We start from the raw sequence: 18,734 nt of genomic DNA on the forward strand, positions 1-18,734 counted from the left end.
ACAAAGTCTTTTCAGAGAAACTCAGGAGAGCTCCCCTAGTGTGTGTCCAGTCTCTCTGGGCACAGAATCTAACTGAGGTCTGGAGGAGGGGCATAGAGGGAGGAGCCAGTTCACACCCATTCAAAGTCTTATAGTGTGCCCATGTCTCCTGCGGATCCCGTCTATACCCCATGGTCCTTTTGGAGTCCCCAGCATCCTCTAGGACACAACAGAAATTTCTAAGAACTTCAGAACTCGTGGAAACATTACTAGAATTAATCAAGCTAAATTGAAAATAGATTGTTAAAAATAGATAATTTCTATTCTCAGAAATTCTTTTACAATGTACTGTACTTTGCAAACTTGAGACGTTTTTCAAATAAATAGACATATATACCTTCTTTGGCAACGCTCTTATTTCAAGACACCACGTCAGCAAAAACTGCAGAGAACAGTTTTCTGGAATATGATCAGGTACTGAAGCTCCTATTGAAAACAAACATGCATGAGATATAAATGTTTTGGAATATAGGAACAAAACAGATACATTACAGAGAGATTACACCTACTGACAATTGTGGAAAACTTCCAAACGCTAAGCAGCCCTTCAAGTTTATCTGTATCTTGTAAAGGAGAGGACCAAGCGCAGAACCTTGGGAGACACCTACACTTAGTGGAAATGGGGAGGGCAGAAAGGGGGGGGGGGGGGGATTGGAGCCATGAGAGGAGACAGAGATGAATGGTCAGAGAGGTAAGAGGATAGCCATGAGAGGGCAATATCACGCAGACCAAAGCAGTGAAGGATTTGCAGAAGTAGAGGGTGGTCCAGAGTGTCAAAAGCAGCAGAGCGGTCAAGTAGAATAAGCAAAGAGTAATGACCCTTGGATTTAGCAGAAAGGAGGTCATTGCAGACTTTTGTGAGGGCAGTTTTAGTGGGGTGGATAGGACGGAAGCCAGAATGGATGGATCAAGCAGTGAGTGGGAGCAAAGAAAAACAGTAAGGCGGTTAAAGACAATACGCTCAAGGAGTTTGGAGGCAAAAGGGAGGAGAGAGATGGGTTGGTAGTTTGAGAGTGTGTTGATCCAGGGTAGGTTTTTCTTATGAATAGGGGAGACAAGTGCATGCTTGAAGGCAGAGGGGACAGCGCCTGATGAGAGGGAGAGATTGAGGAGGTGAGCAACATGGGAGCAGGCAGAGAGAGGTAGCGGAGGAGGCTGGAGGGGATAGGGTCAAGTGGGGAGGTGACGGAGTGTGAGGAAAGGATAAGGGCCATGACTTCCTCACCAGATACATGGGAAAAAGATGTCAAAGTTGGTAAGAGGGAAGAGGAGGGGTGGTAAGGGAAAGGAGGTGGCTGGTTGCAGATTCTTTGATTGGATGTGAGGTCTTGACGTATGGAATACATTTTGGATGTGAAGTAAGTGGCAAAGTCAAGAGCAGAGAATGAGAAGGGGAGATGAGAAGGGGATGGGCAGAGGAGGGAGTTGAGAGTGGCAAATAGGCACCGGGGGTTCGAAGACTGGGAGGAGATGAGGTTCTTGAAGTATAACTGTTTAGCGAGAGAAAGGACAGCACTGAATAATGAGAGCATAAGTTTGAAATGGAGGAAGTCTGCCTTAGAGCATGATTTCCTCCACTGTCACTCAGCAGTACGTGAGCATTTTTGCAAGTATCTGGTGCATTTGGTGTGCCAGAGTTGGTGTGTTGATCTGCGAGGGTGAATAGTGGTTGGTGGAGCTATAGAGTCAAGAGTAGAAGGGAAGCATTGTATAGGGATGTGGCTTGTTCAGGGCATGAGAGAGACCGTATAGGAGAGAGAAGTAAGTCAAACAGGGGGGAAAGGAATGTGTCGATAGCCTCAATGTTGTGTTTAGTGATGGTAGTCTTAAGAAGTACAGATGGAGTAGCAGAGAGAGCTAAGTTAAAGGAGAGCAGGTGGTGGATTGAGAATGGAAATGGGTAGTTAGAGAAATCAAAAATATCACAGCGTTGAGTGAAGACCAGATCCAGTGAGCTCCCATTCACATGGAAGGGGGAGGAGGTACACTGGGAGAGACCAAGTAAAGATGTAAGGTTAAGGAGTTTAGAGGAAGGGGATTTTGTACTGATATCAATTGGGATGTTGAAGTTGCCTAACATAATGGATGGAATGTCAGAAGAGAGGAAGTGGGGAAGCCAGGAAGCAAAGTTATCAAGGAATTTGGAGGGCATGTCAGAGGTGCGGTAAATGAGTTACTTGTAAATGGACAGGTCGGAAGAGGCATATAGCAAGGACCTAAACTGTAGAGAATGTAAGGGATGGTTCTGGGGGTACGAGTTGTTAGCAGTAGCTGGACGGTTAAAGGATCCCAACATCACTGCTTTGGGGACCTCCGGGTCATAGTGTATGTGAGAACGTGAGGCCCCCAGCAGAAACAGCAGCAGGAGGAATGGTGTCATAGGGAGTAATCCAGGTTTCAGTAATGGCTAGGAGATGCAGGGAGTTGGAGAGGAAAAGGTCATGGGTAACCAGTTTGTTACAAACAGATCTGCAGAGGGGTGGGGGGGAGATGTAGGAGACTAGGGGGGAGGGAGAGAGGCATTAGAAAGGTGCAAAATAAAGAATAAGGTAGACAAGGGGTGATGGGGAGGGTTGATGAAAACCTATACGTAGTATAGGTGAGATAAAAGGGTGTAAAAATAAAGCAAAATTACATTGGTAAAGGTGAGAAATCAGAAGTTTTTGGTAAGCTAAAGAAGTAAATTTGAGCAGTTGCAGATGAAGTTGAAAGGTCTTGCAGCATTCCTAACACAGATGTAAGTTATAAGTGTCCAGGTTAATCAGACTGGAGTAGTTTGGTATGTATGTAAGAAAGTGGACTCACATTTGTTTGAAAGCAGACCTTCAGTGTTCCAGAATGTGGGTACAGTGTTCTCCTTCTGTTTTCCTTTGGTTTAATGTCGGTGTAACGTCGTAATTATGTTTAAAATTGTAGCTATCCAATAACTCCAATGACCCCCCCCCCCACACACACACACACACACACACACACACACACACACACACACACACACACACACACACACACACACACACACACAGCAATGGCTAGCAATAAAAGAGTCTAAAAAAACAAGCTAACATACCAACCAACTAAGCTTTAACCGAGTTATGTTATAATGCCTACATTTAGAAGATAACATTCCTATTTATCAATAGTATCCAATCATGCGCGTAAGCAATAAATTACAAAAGCAGAAGCCTTAAGATTGTGGCAATGCTATGATTCTTATCTCCCAGTAAGCTAACTAGTATTTCAATGCAATCAGTAGTGATAATTTGCAGCACTCATTTTCAATATACCTAAACATACATATTTTCACAAAGCAGATTATTTTTTAGGAGAAGAACATGTATTTAGCCTTATCCATTAAAAAAATAATTGTTTTGGTAGACTTACCATTGATTACTCTATTTCTCCTAAGTCCACAGGAGCCACAGGATAGCATTCGGATATGAGGTAGCGACAGCGGATTGGCACCAAACGATCAAAGCTTTCGGCCTCCCTGAATGCAATGGTCCCATCCCTATATCCCCGCCTCCTGGCTCAGGCACATCAGTTGTTTTCCAAAGCTCAAGGCAGGAACATCATAGAGAACCCTAGTCAGGCGAGAAGAATATGCACACCCTTCCGTACAAGAAGGAAGAGATTAGTGAGTGAAAGGATCCTCAAATCAGGTGCGTCAGGGTGGGATCCTGTGGACTTAGGAGAAATAGAGTTATCAACGGTAAGTCTACCATAACGATTATTTCTACCGCAGAGTCCACAGGATATCCACACAGATGTCCCAAAGCAATTTAGTGGTGGGAACGCTCCTGATTGGACAGGAGAATCCTTCGCCCAAATTCAGCGTCCTGAGAGGCAAAGGTATCAAAGGCATAATGTCTAATAAATGTGTTAATGGAAGACCATGTGGCTGCCATACATATCTGTTCTGCTGAAGCACCATGTTGTGCTTCCCATGACGGACCTAGAGTGAGCAGAGACATTAGCCGGAACAGGGAGATGAGCTTGAGAATATGCTTCTGAAATTGTCATCCGAAGCCACCTCGCCAGTGTCTGCTTATCAGCAGGCCATCCTCTCATGTGAAATCCATAGAGAACGAAGAGAGCGTCTGTTTTTCTGATGGCACTGGTACGATTCACGTAGATCCTTAAGGCACAGACTATGTCCAATGATGCATCTCCCGTGGAAAGATCCGGCTCTTGGAAGGCCGGGACTACAATTTCTTCGTTAAGGTGGAATTTATAACCACCTTAGAAAGATACCCAGATTTGGTTCTGAGAACCGCTCTATCTGGATAAAAAAAAAAAAAAGAAATCAGAAAAAGAGGGCGACATAACAATGCCCCTAAATCTGAAACTCTTCTAGCTGAAGCAATAGCCAGTCAACCATTTAAGATCTACTTGTTTTAGTAGTTCAAAATGGGGCAACTTGAAGGGCCTTTAGAACTAAACTTAAGTCCCAAGGCACTGTTGGAGGAACAAAAGGAGGTTGAATGTGCAGCATTCCCTGAAAAAAAAGTGCGCACATCCTGCAGGTTAGCAATTTTCTTTTGGAACCATACAGTTAATGCTGACACTTGCACTCTCAAGGAAGCCACCCGTAGACCTTTGTCCATTTCTGCCTGAAGGAATTCTAAGACTCTGGAAACTCTGAAAGACCTAGAGTCAAATTTCCGGTCACTGCACCACTGAATATAGGCTTGCCATATTCAGTGATACTGTAAATGCGAGCCGAGGAAGGTTTCCTTGCTCTGAGCATTGTTTGAATTACCCGTTGTGAGAATCCTCTTGCTTTCAGGATGGAAGTCTCAAGAGCCACTCCGTCAAACACAGTCGATCCAGGTGCTCTGGGATCCTTTGTTCTTGACCCATATTCGGGAACTTTTTTGTTCTGACAGGACGCCATGAGATCTCTCTCGGGTAAACCCTACTTTTTTACCAGAATCTAGAAGACCACGGGGTATAAAGCCCATTTGTTTGCATGAATGGCATGTTTACTGAGAAAATCTGCTTCCCAGTTTAGGACTCCCTCCTTCCTGAGACCGCTCCCCAGCCCTGAAGGCTGGCATCTGTTGTCAGAATTTCCCAGTCTGATATTCAAAAGGGTCTCCCTTTGTCCAGATGGGATGTCTGTAGCCAACAGGCTAAAGACCTCCTTACTTCCAGAGGAAGGACCATAGTCTACATTTTTATTGTCTGATGAAAACCCTTCCATTTGGAAAGGCTCAAACGCTGCAGAGGTCTCGAGTGTAATTGAGCATACTCCACCATGTCGAATGTCGACACCATCAACCCCATCACACGCATTGCTGTGTGAATGGATACCCTTTAACTGTGTAGCAGCTCCTGAATCCTTGACTGAATTTTGGATATTTTGTTCAGAGGTAAAATTACTCTCTGAAGACCTGAATCCAACACAGCGCTCAAATGAGTCATCCATTGGGACGGAACCACAGACGACACTGCCCAATTTATGAGCCAACCGTGTCTCTGTAAACAAGCTATTATCTGTTGCAGATGACACTGAAGCAATTCCTGAGTTTGTGCCAGGATTAATAAGTTGTCAAGGTATGGAAAACTACTTATCCCCTGCTGACCGAGATAAGATGCCATTACTAAAATAATTTTGGTGAATACTCTGGGAGCTGTGGCCTAAAACTGAAAATACTGTTGGGGGATAGCGAACCTGAGATAGCGCTGATGGGACAGTGCTATAGGAACATGTAGGTAAGCATCCTGGATATCCAGGGATACCATAAAATCCTCCGGTTCCATGGCCAGAACAATGGAACGTAAAGTCTCCATATTAAACCGAGGCACACAAATGTATTTGTTCAGCGCCTTGAGAAAGAGTATGGGCCAGAACAACCCATTTGGCTTGTTGCGCAGGATGAACTGGAATTATCACTCCTGACTGAAGCAACTTCTGTACTGCCTCTTGCAAAGCCCTGGCCTTTGTTTCCACTGAAGATGGTCTGGAACAAAAAACCCTTTGAGGAGGGTGTTTCTTGAAAGCAAACACATAACCGAGAGATACCCCTTCTTGCACCCAGGCATCTGTGGTGGACTGCTGTCAGATCTGTGCAAACTGAAGATGTCGGCCTCCCACCCTGGGATCCCCCAGGTGGAGGCCCGAACCATCAGGCTGATGGCTTATCTTCTGATTTGGAAGTGATCCCTCTGGTAGCCCACTGCTTATTAGTCTTACCCGACTTATCAGATTGAGACTGTTTGCCATAACCCTTTCCTATTGCTTTTCCTTTAGTCCGAAAGGGACAAAAAGCTGGAAATCTAGGCATGGATTTGTGTGTGGAAGGAGACTTCACTTTCTTGGAGTCTGCTTCTGACTCCAAAATACTCTTTAATTCTTTACCAAAAAGAATATCTCCAGTAAAAGGCAAAGACCCCAGAACCTTTCTGGATTCTGAGTCAGCTTTCCATGTACGTAGCCAAACCGCTCTGCGAGCTGCTACTGCTGAGGCTTATGCCTCAGAGGCAATTGTACCCATATCCAAGGCTGCTTCTTCCATAAAAATAGCCGCCTGTTTGATATGTGCAATATGGGATTTTTGCTCTCTAGATGCCAATGAAAGATCATCCTCCAATGCATCAGCCCAGATTGCCACTGCTTTTGCCAACCAGGCTGAAGCCATGGCTGGTTTTAGGACTGCCCCAGACAAGGAGAAAATGGTTTTTAGAAAACCATCTATATTCCTATCCGTGACTTCATTTAATGATGTTGAAAGCAGAGGTAATGTATATTTTCGCACCAATCGAATGACATGCATATCTACTTTGGGAGCCACCTCCCTTTTTAAACAGTCCCCGGCCGGAAGAGGATAATAGGAATTTCATTTCTTTGGAATTCTAAACTTCTTACTGGGTGTAACCCAAGCCTCTTGCATAATTTCCGTCAGCTGTTCTGACCCAGGAAACTCAGTCCTAACTGTTTTGGGACATCTAAACACAAGTGCCATTAATTTTAACATAGGCTCTGCTGCCCCCTCTAAGGATAGAACAGCTTTCATAGCACTAATTAGCTCAGGTATGTCCACTGAGCTGAGGCATTCCTCCTCGCCTCTGTATGCAGACCCAGAGTGTGAGGAGTCCTCATCCTCCAACGAGTCCTCATCTGAAATATGTAGACTGTGAAGATGTTGTTCCATATCTAAGTGATTTACATACCGCGGGCCTTTCAGCCTGTTTTTGTTGAGAGACTGCTGATTCCTGTACTGGATGTGATAAACCTTAGGTGGAATGTTGCATGTAAGGGTTAATAGGGTAACCTATGCCTGGTATAGGAGCTGGAATTATCCGCTCAGCTATACTAGATAATGTCTGTGCAAAAGTAGCCCATGATGGTTCAACTTGAACCTGTGCCTGCCTTGGATTATTCAAGAGGCTTTGGTGAAAGCTAAAACAATTTGCACATAATACATTTTGAACCAGATCCTGAGAGGTTAACCCAGCTTTGCAGGACAAACATGAAATGAGTGTAAGTGCTGCTGTGGAGAGTGTATCATACTCACCCTTGCCTCTCTGAGACATGATAAATAAATAACACACCTGTACAGTGTTAACTGCAATTTGTGACTGCAATTACTTTAAATTTTGTTAAAGTGACATACAATCCGATCCCGCTCTGCCTTGCACCAGCATTGAGGATCGGAATACACAGAAACTGACAGAATTATAGTAAAGTCAGCAATCACACTAGCAATCAGTCACAAGTTATACATTAGTATGATAAGCAATATGAGCACATAATCAACTACAGATACATTTCAAGTATGTAGGAGAAACATGTTACTGCATTACCTTATAGCAAAAGAAACAGAAGCAATAGTTTACAGACTCATATGCATCAGGCACTTATCCAACTATTTGTACTCAAAGGTAGATAGAAAATTAGGGCCTAATTCAGACCTAATTGCTCGCTAGGTTTTTTTTGCAGTCCTGCGTTTGCATAGTCGCATCCCATAGGAGACTGTATTTTTGCTTTGCAAGTATGCAAACGCATGTGTAGCAGACCTGTACGAACATCTTGTGCAGTCTCTAAGTAGCATAAGACTTACTCAGCCGCTGCGATCACTTCAGCCTGTTCAGGACCGGCATTGTCGTCAGACACCAGCCCTGCCCTGCAAACGCTTGGACAAACCTGCGTTTTTCCAACCACTCACAGAAAACATCAGCTGCCATCCACAAACGGCTTCCTCCCATCAATCTCCTTGCGATCGGCCGTGCGAATAGATACTTTGCACAAACCCATCCGCATTGTGCATGTGCAGTTTAGACCTGATCGCAGGCTGTACGAAAACGCAGCCTAGCGATCAGGTCTGAATTAGCCCCTTAGCGCTTCCAGGATTGATCAATACATTAATGAACGTTGAGTGGATCCAGCTGCTATTAGTGCATACAACCTTCCCGTGAACCCACAGTGAACACAGACGCTCAAGTGAACACCGACGGACCAGACATACAGCCACCTATGCTGCGGTTGGGTCCTTTTAGATACACAGCATCTCAGACAGAAGCGGGAACTCAGTTCATGGCAGGAAACTCAGAGGAAACTGATCATGAACCGGTGGGAGGGGTGACCAAGGGAGCATCTTACTAGCAAGACTATAAAAATAAAGTAAAAAAGCTTATAGCTGCTAAAAACCAGGAGCCTATTGACCATGGTCCGGCTCCTGCCGCACCAAACAAAAAATTGATTTGCCTGAGCCAGGAGGCGGGGATATAGGGATTGGCCCATTGCATTCTGGGAGGCCAAAAGCTTTGATAATTTGATGCCAATCTGCTGTCGCTACCTCATATCCCAATGTTATCCTGTGGATAACCTGTGGACCCTGCAGGAGAAATATATATACAGTGTATATATATTTTTTTGATATCTGAAAAAAAAAATAGTTTTTTTCGAACATTGGTCATCACCATTGAAACATCACAGCTTTCATTTTAAAAGCCAGGACAGCCACAAGGTACATAGAAGGTGCTTGGTGTGGGGGGGGGGGGGGGGGGGGGGGGGAGTAACTAACACTTTCCCAGCGGCTGCTATTGTCTGCAGCTGCTGGTGGGGGGTCCTGCCGCGCTGACCAATCAGCAGTGATCGGCAGCATAGCAAACACTGGGGGATGCCTCTGAGAGCTGCAGCTGCGGGAAGTTGCCCTTCCCTGCAGTTGCACACACTGTTTATATGAGTGGTCGCATCTTGTGCGACCAGGTTAGATAAAGCACTTGCTGGTGTGGTCGCATCTGATGTGACCATGCCAGACAAGTGGTTAAACAAGTTTATGGTGATGGTAGTGATAATATCAAATTTAATGTGGGGAAGACCGTACTTTTTTCTTTTTATTGAATTCAGTATATTTTAGATATTGTTAGGGAGGCCAACCCTGGGCCTTTTTTCAATCCCGGATATCGGGATTGACAAATGGTCAATCCCGGGATTCCCGGGATTGGGTTAAAGATTTAAAAATGTTAAATCTTCTGTGATTTCCCCACTCCTCCGGACCCGCCCAGCCCCCACAAATACTCACCATCCTAGACAGGAGAGTAGGAGGGTTCACTGGCTGTGGACGCCGATGTGCGGTCCGGGTGGCTGGCGTCAGACTGCGCAGTGTGACCTCTGACATCATGTCATGCTGCACAGTACACACAGCCGGGGGCAGGGGGAGCTGGAAGGAGGGTGCCGGGCAGCGTCTGAGCCTGCTGAAGAGGTTCAACGCTGCCTGGCACTGTAAAAAATAGTGGACTGGCTAATTCCGAAATCCCCGGGATTGGAAGTTTCAACCTGGCATTGAATCCCGGCAAATTCTTGGCCAATTCCAAGATCCAAGATCCCGCTGATCCCAATCCCAGGATTGGCCACCATAGATATGGTGCTTAGTATTGGGAAAAACGGGTTACTACTTGGAGGTATATCTTGTTTTTTCAGAAGACTTTTTGGGCATATCCAATTAAATGCAGAGATTACAGCACAGGGTAAAGCTTTAGGTCTCGCTTCCCAAGAGGGTACAATTTAACGCAGTATTAAGAGAGACAGTGGGTGTTCATTGAAAGGTTCCCAGGGTGGGGTTATGGGAGCATCTATACTAGGCTGATTACCTTAGGCTGATGAATAAACTTCAAATGTCAATAAATGTAAAATCTAAATCAGTAAATAATGGCACACTAAAATTAATTTAATAATATACAAAATTGTTAAAATGCATAATGTGCCATTGTACAAGGCATTAGATAAATCAGGTTCTTCTTAATGTATATGTAACTAGATATACTGTACATATTTTCTCAAGAATGTCCGTAAAGGCTAATTATAAGAAGTAGTTATGGTAAAAGTTACCTTCATTAAATAGGATTTTAATACCTACCAGTAAATCCTTTTCTCTTAGTCCGTAGAGGATGCTAGGGATGCTTCATAGAACCATGGGGTATAGACGGGATCCGCAGAAGACATGGGCACACTATAAGACTTTGAATGGGTGTGAACTGGCTCCTCCCCCTATGACCCTCCTCCAGACTGCCCAGGGAGACGGAAATTTTGAGGAAAATGATTTATTTAATTATTTTAAACTAAGGTGAGATACATACCAGCTCACACCACTAACACGCCGTACAACATGGTATTCAACAACAAAAAAGCATGCAAAGGCATGACCAACAGCAGTCACAGATTGACTGAACTCAACGCAACCTGAGCGAAACTACAACCAAACTGCAGATACAGCCCGCAGTGGGACGGGCGCCCAGCATCCTCTACGGACTAAGAGAAAAAGGATTTACCGGTAGGTATTAAAATCCTATTTTCTCATACATCCTAGAGGATGCTGGGGATGCTTCATAGAACCATGGGGATTACACCAAAGCTCTAGAACGGGCGGGAGAGTGTGGATGACTCTGCAGCACCGATTGACCAAACAAGAGGTCCTCCTCCGCCAGGGTATCAAACTTGTAAAACTTTGCAAAGGTGTTTGAACCCGACCAAGTAGCAGCTCGGCAAAGTTGTAACGCCGAGACTCCCCGGGCAGCCACCCAGGATGAGCTCACCTTTCTTGTAGAATGGGCTTTTACCGATTTCGGTAATGGCAATCCTGCCGTAGAATGAGCCTGCTGAATCGTATTACAAATCCAGGGCGCAATAGTCCACTTACAAGCAGCAGCCCCAATCTTGTTGGAAGCCCACAGGACAAACAGAGCCTCTGTTTTCCTAATCTGCACCGTCCTGGCGACATAGATTTTCAAAGCTCTGACCACATCGAGAGACTATGACTCCGCCAAAGCATCAGTAGCCACTGGCACCACAATTGGCTGGTTAACATGAAATGACGAAACCACTTTCGGCAGAAATTGCTGACGAGTTCTCAACTCCGCTCAATCAGCATGGAAAATCAAATAGGGGTTTTTGTGAGACAAAGCCTCCAACTCAGACACTCGCCTTGCAGACGCCAAGGCCAACAACATGACCACTTTCCAAGTAAGGAATTTTAACTCAACCTTGCGCAAAGGTTCAAACCAATGTGATTGCAAGAATTGCAACACCACATTAAGGTCCCATGGTGCGACTGGGGGCACAAAGGGAGGTTGGATGTGCAGCACGCCTTTTACGAAGGTCTGAACTTTTAGAAGGGAGGCCAATTCTTTTTGAAAAAAGATCGACAAATCTGTACTTTAATAGAGCCTAACTTTAGGCCCACATCCACACCTGCTTGCAGGAAATGGAGTAAACGCCCCAGGTGAAATTGTTCCGTAGGAGCCTTCTTGGATTCACACCAAGACACATATTTTCTCCAAATACGGTGGTAATGTTTTGCCGTCACTTCTTTTCCAGCCCGAAGAAGTGTAGGAATGACTTCACTGGGAATACCCTTTCGGGCTAGGATTTTGCGTTTATCCGCCACGCCGTCAAACGCAGCCACGGTAAGTCCTGACACACGCACGGCCCCTGTTGTAACAGCTCCTCCCGAAGAGGAAGAGGCCAGGGATCTTCTATGAGCAACTCCTGAAAATCTGGATACCAAGCCCTTTTTGGCCAATCCGGAACAATGAGGATCGCCTGAACCCTTGTTCTTCTTATAATCTTTATCATCTTCGGAATGAGTGGAAGTGGAGGGAACACATAGACTGACTGAAACACCCACGGTGTCACTAGGGCGTCCACCGCTATCGCTTGAGGGTCCCTTGACCTGGAACAATATCTCTGAAGTTTCTTGTTGAGGCAAGACGCCACCATGTCCACTTGAGGAACTCCCCAACGACTTGTCACTTCTGCAAAGACCTCTTGATGAAGACCCCACTCTCCTGGATGGAGATCGTGTCTGCTGAGGAAGTCTGCTACCCAGTTGTCCACTCCTGGAATGAAGACCGCTGACAGAGCGCTGGCATGTCTTTCCGCCCAGCGAAGAATCTACGTGGCCTCGGTCATCGCCGCTTTGCTTTTTGTTCCGCCCTGGCGGTTTATGTACGCCACTGCTGTCACGTTGTCTGAGTGAATCAAGACCGGCAGACCTCGAAGAAGATGTTCTGCTTGCAGTATGCCATTGTAGATGGCTCTTAATTCCAGAATGTTTATGTGTAGACAAGCTTTCTGGCTTGACCACTTTCCCTGAAAGTTTCTCCCCTGTGTGACTGCTCCCCAGCATCGGAGGCTTGTATCTGTGGTCACCGGGATCCAATCCTGAATCCCGAACCTACATCCCTCCAGAAGGTGAGAACTGTGCAGCCACCACAGAAGGGAAATTCTGGTCCTGGGAGATAGAATTATTTTCCGGTGCATGTCCAGGTGAGACCCGTACCACTGCTCCAGCAGGTTCCACTGAAACACCCTGGCATGGAACCTGCCATACGGAATGGCCTCATAGGCCGCCACCATCTTTCCCAGCAACCAAGTGCATTGAAGAACTGACACCTTCTGTATTTCCAGAGCTTTTTCCACTGGGAAAAAAACTCTTTGCAATGCTGTATCCAGAATCATACCCAGGAACGACAGCCGTGTCGTTGGATCCAACTGTGATTTTGGCAAATTTAGGAGCCAACCGCGTTGTTGCAGAATCGTCAGTGAAAGGGCAACATTCTTCAGCAATTGCTCCTTGGACCTTGCCTTTATGAAGATATGTGATTCCCTGCTTGCGCAGGAGAACCATCATTTCCGCCATTACTTTGGTGAAAATCCTCGGCACCGTGGACAGACCAAACGGCAACATATAAAATTGGTAATGACAATCCTGCACAGCGAATCTCAGGTAAGCCTGATGTGGAGGATATATGGGGACATGTAAGTAGGCATCTTGTATGTCGACCGACACCATAAAATCCCCCTCCTCCAGACTGGAGATCACTGTTCGTAGAGATTACATCTTGAACTTGAATCTTTTGAGGAAGAAATTGAGGGATTTTAGATTTAGAATAGTCTGACTGAGCCATCCGGCTTAGGGACCACGAACAGGATCGAATAAAAACCTTCCCCCGTTGAGACGGGGGTACCGTGCCGTGGTAGCCGTAGATACCAGGTCAGTGAGGCCGTCGCCAAACAAGACCCTACCGTTAAACGGTAGCGACTCTATCACCTTCTTAGAGTCAGCATCAGCATTCCATTGATGAATCCACAACGCTCTCCTAGCCGAGACCATGGCATTGGCCCTTGGCCCTTGATCCCAAAAGGCCAATATCCCTTACAGCTTCTTTTAAATATGCTGCAGCGTCCCTGATGTGACCCAGAGTCAAAAGTACACTTTCTCTGTCTAGGGAATCTACCTCAGATGATAAGTTATCTGCCCACCGTTCAATAGCGCTACTCACCCATGCCGCAGCAACGGCAGGCCTGAGTAGTGACCCCGTAGTGACATAAATAGATTTCAGTGTATTTTCCTGCAGGATCCTTTAGGGCTGCCGTGTCAGGGGACGGGAGCGCCACTTTTTTAGATAGACGCGACAAAGCTTTGTCTACCGTGGGGATTGACTCCCACCTTTCCCTGTCCCCAGAAGGGAACGGATATGCCACTGGAATTCTTTTGGGAACATGTATCCTTTTGTCAGAATTTTCCCAAGCTTTTTCAAAATGTGCGTTCAGCTCATGAGAGGGAGGAAACGTTACCTCAGGTTTCTTTCCTTTATACATACAGACCCTGGTATCCGGAACAGCGGGGGCTTCAGTGATATGTAAAACATCTTTTATTGCCACAATCATGTACTGAAAACTCTTAGCCAGTTTTGGATGTAATCTGGCATCACTATAGTCGACACTGGAATCAGAGTCCGTGTCGGTATCCGTCTCTGCTATCTGGGTAAATGCACGTTTCTGTGATCCCGAGTGGGCCTGGGCTTGTGACAATGCATCGTCCATGGATTTCCTCCATGTCTGGTTCTTAGACTCAGATTTATCAAATCTCTTAGCTAACTTAGTCACATTTGCGTTTAAAACACTTAACATATTCACCCAATCATCTGTCGGCCACTCTCACAGAATTGTCTGTCCCCACTCCAGCCTCCTGCTGGGAAGAGCATTCAGCCTTAGCCATGTCGACACACACAAATGTACCGACAGCCACAACCACACTGGGGCTATAGGAGACAGACCCGCACTAAAGCCTGCCAGAGAGACACAGTGAGAGATCTGTCAGCTCACACCCAGCGCCTATCCCGGTACTGAGGCCAGTAATAAGACTGGCCAGACCTGCTAGCGCTTTATCATATAAAATAAACCACCAAATTTGCAAGTGCCCCCCCCGTTTTGCACCTGCTACTTGCACAGTGTGGAGGTCAGGGCCGGCGTCTCTGCAGCCTTCCGTGAAGAGAAAAAATGGCGCTGGTCAGAACTGTGCGGGCTAAGCCCTGCCCACTACATGGCGCACTTCCGTCCCGCTCAAAATCTTTATACTGACGGGGGTCCCTTAACTAGAGCCCGGGCACTGTTAACTACTATGCCAGTGCTGTCTGAGGTCCCCCCATGCTGCCCAGGGCGCCCCCCCTGCGCCCTCAGTGCCGTGATCTGTGTCGGAGCATGGCGTGCAGCGCGGTACCTCAAACGCGTCTTCTGACGTCACTGAAGTCTTCAGTTGTTCTTATACTCACCCGGCTTCAAACTTCTGGCTCTGTGAGGGGAGTGACGGCGCGGCTCCGGGAACAAGCAGCTAGGCGTACCAAGTGATCGAACCCTCTGGAGCTAATGGTGTCCAGTAGCCTAAGAAGCAGAGCCCTTGAACTCTTAAGAAGTAGGTCTGCTTCTCTCCCCTCAGTCCCACGATGCAGGGAGCCTGTTGCCAGCAGGTCTCCCTGAAAATAACAAACCTAATAAAGTATTTTCCTGAGAAACTCTGGAGAGCTCCTCAGTGTACATCCAGTCTCATGTGGCACAGAATCTAACTGGAGTCTGGAGGAGGGGCATAGGGGGAGGAGCCAGTTGACACCCATTCAAAGTCTTATAGTGTGCCCATGTCTGCTGCGGATCCCGTCTATACCCTATGGTTCTATGAAGCATCCCCAGCATCCTCTAGGACGTACGAGAAACTTTATTTCTTCGTGGTCCATGGGATCCACAGGGATAACTTTGGGTATGGCTGGTGGAGACCAGAACAGACACCGAACAGCATATGCTTGTGAGCCTCCCAGGATGCACTGGGCTCTTCTCCCTCATACCCCAGCCCACATGCTCAGGCACTTCAGTTTTAGTTAACAAGCCCAAAGCAGTAGCTGGAGAAAGGAGGGTAGGAAGAATGATACACCCAGGAAACACACTCTCATTAAGAGGATAAGGGAACTAGTAACCATAAAAGCAACCCATTGAAGCTAGGTGCAACAGGGTGGGCGCCCTGTCTATCCCATGGGACTCAAAAAAGAGTTAACGAAGGTAAGATTTACCATAACTCTTTCTTTTCTTCTTCAGGGTTCATGGTCTCCACAGGGATAACTTTGGGATGCCCAAAGCAGTTGTAATAGGGAGGGAATGCTTCTAATCTGAAAGGAGGATATTGCAGTCATAGGTTACATCTTGAGGCAAAAGGTTTCAAAGGCATAGAACCTAAGAAACATGTGGGGAGAAGATCACATAACAGCCTGACATAGTTGTTCAGCAGATGTGCCCTGGGAAGCTGCCCACGAAGGACCCACAGAGCGAGTAGAGTGAGCAGAGACTGTACTTGGAACAGGAAGATCAGCCTATGTGTAAGCCTGTGAGATGGTCATGCAGAGCCAAGGTGCCAATGTTTGCTTATGTACTGGCTAGCCCCTATTGTGGAATCCATAGAGGATGAATAAGGAATCCATTTTCCAAACATACATCCCATGTAGATCCTGAGAACACAGACTACATCCAACGAGGGTTTCTCTTGCAAAAGACCAGGCTCCTGGAAGGGCGGTATAAACAATGGGTTTGTTAATATGGAATTTAGACACTAAGTTAGGTAGTTTTCCACGTTTAATCCAAAGGACCACCCGGTCCTGGTGAAATATCAAAAAGGGGGAGCGAAAGGAGAGAGCTCCCAAGTCAGAGACTCTTCGGGCTGAAGCAATGGCCAGTAGAAAGATTTTGATACAGGTAAATTTTAGTGTCTCTGTCTACTGTGCGTTTGTGACCCCTCCCACTTTCTAGCACCTGATATATAATTATCTCCAGGAATGATTGAGCAGCTACCACTGTTTGTCTGCATGTGTGAGAAGGCATTGAATGGAAGCAGCATTTGGAAGGCATGCTGTTCCTTGTAGTGCTAATGGGAGATCCTGGGGGTGGCTCCCATGTAAGCTAGCCCTGTCTAGATGCGTTTTAGTATGAGCCTTTATCATGAGGCCTTACTGTAGACAGATCACATGGCCCTATGTGGACACTGCCATTATGCAGTGTTAGGACTGCTGATATCGGAGAAGCCGTGACGTGGCCAGCAGCTAAACATTTCTTTGCAAATGCATGTGACCAATTTCTCTGAAATTCCATTACCAGATAGGTTCAGATACTGGTACAGGTAATTTTTAGTGTGCTGGGGGGATACCAGGGGGGAAGAAAGCACCCCCTCCTCTCTGTCTGCTGTTTGTTTGTGACCCCTCCCTCTTCCTAGCACCTGAAATATAATTATCTCCAGGAATGATTGAGCAGCTACCACTGTCTGTCTGCAAGTCTTGGAGGTCAACCACTTGAGGTCCACCGTTTACAATGGTTCAAAAGGAGTGCACTGTAAGTCCCGAAGAACCAAGTATAGATCCCACAGAGCAACCCGAGGGACAAATGGAGGCTGTATTCGGAGTACAACCTGGAGGAAGGTCTGCACACCTAAGGAAGTCAGTCTCTGTTGGAATCAGATGGACAAGGCCGAGACCTGGACCTTCAAAGATCCCAGACAAAGACCCGTGGCTAGGCCCGCCTGCAAGAAGGCTAACAGCCTAGAGATCCTAAGAATTTTAGAGTTGCATGCCGTCAAAGACAAGCGAGGCAGTACCGGATGTAGGGAGGGCCCCTGACAGAGTAGGTCTGGACGAAGAGGTAGAGGGAACGGCTCATCTATGGAGAGACACTGAAGATCCATGACCCACAGCATCTGGGTTATGCCAGAGCCACGAGGATGAGCGTGCACCGTCCTCCTTGAACTTTTGAAGTACTCTGGAAAGGAGAGACACTAGAGCGAAGAGAAAGGCCAGACGAAAGGTCCATGCGACTGTAAGTGCATCCATCAAGCTTGCTCCCGGATCCCTTGTCCTGGCCCCGTACACTGGAACTTTGTGGTTGCGTCTGGAGGCCATGAGATCCACATCTGGAAGACCCCATTTACACACCAGAAACATGTCTGGATGTAGAGACCACTCTCCGGCGTGAACATCCTGTCGACTGAGAAAGTCGGCTTCCCAGTTTAGGACTCCCGGAATGAATATTGCAGAGACGGCTGGAAGATGGAGTTTTGCCCAGGCCAGAATCCAAGTTACTTCCTGCATAGTTGCCGCACTCTGCGAGTGCCTCCCTGTCGATTTATATAAGCCACTACCATGGCATTGTCAGACTCGAATGTACCGGAGAACCCTGTAAAAGGTCCTGAGCCATTTGAAGGGCCCAGTACATTGTCCAAAGTTCCAGGATATTGATCGGGAGATCCATTTCTGTCAGAGACCAGTGGCCCTGGAAGGAGCAACTGCCCATGACAGCTCCCCACCCACAGTGGCTGGTGTCCAGCGTGGATTACAGAATGACCGCCCCTTGTCCAGGTTGGACGGGGTTTAGCCACCATGAGAGGGAAGCCAGAACATTCTGGGGCAGTATCAATGTCTGAGATTTGATCTGTTGTTGTAGACCATTCCATTTGAAAAGTATCAGGTGTTGTAGACGCCTGGAGTGAAATTGGGTATATTCTACTATGTTGAAGGTGGATATCATGGAGCCTAGGGTCTGCATTGTTGAATGGGTCGAGACCCTTTGTCTGTAAAGTAGGTTGTGGATACGCAACTGCACTGCTGCAACCTTGTCCTGAGGAAGGAATATGCGTTGTACGTGGGTATCCAGTAGTGCTCCGAGGTGGTCCATCCTCTGAGATGGGATTAGTGAGGAATTAGCCATCCGTGACTCTGCAGAAATTACATAATTATCAGTAGGTGATGGTACAGTACCGCTGGAGACTGTGCCGAAAGGAGGAGGTCATCCAGGTAAGGGAGTATTCGAATTTCCTGTTGCCGGAGAAGAGTCGCCATCACCTTGGTGAACACCCTGGGAGCAGTGTACAGTCCAAAAGGTAGGG

At 46.7% G+C, this 18,734-nt stretch overlaps 1 protein-coding gene across 2 annotated transcripts in view; it reads right to left on the reverse strand.

Moving 5' to 3' along the window:
- Positions 1–18,734, reverse strand: part of MTRR (5-methyltetrahydrofolate-homocysteine methyltransferase reductase) — a 528,380-nt gene that overhangs the window by 214,920 nt on the left and 294,726 nt on the right. For both annotated transcript variants that reach the window (XM_063922764.1, XM_063922765.1), the window contains exon 9: positions 377–465. In XM_063922764.1, the coding sequence (XP_063778834.1) occupies positions 377–465 (89 nt within the window). The remainder of the gene's footprint in view (positions 1–376; positions 466–18,734) is intronic.

This window comes from Pseudophryne corroboree, chromosome 5, assembly GCF_028390025.1.
Source record: "Pseudophryne corroboree isolate aPseCor3 chromosome 5, aPseCor3.hap2, whole genome shotgun sequence".
Taxonomy (NCBI): Eukaryota; Metazoa; Chordata; class Amphibia; order Anura; family Myobatrachidae; genus Pseudophryne; species Pseudophryne corroboree.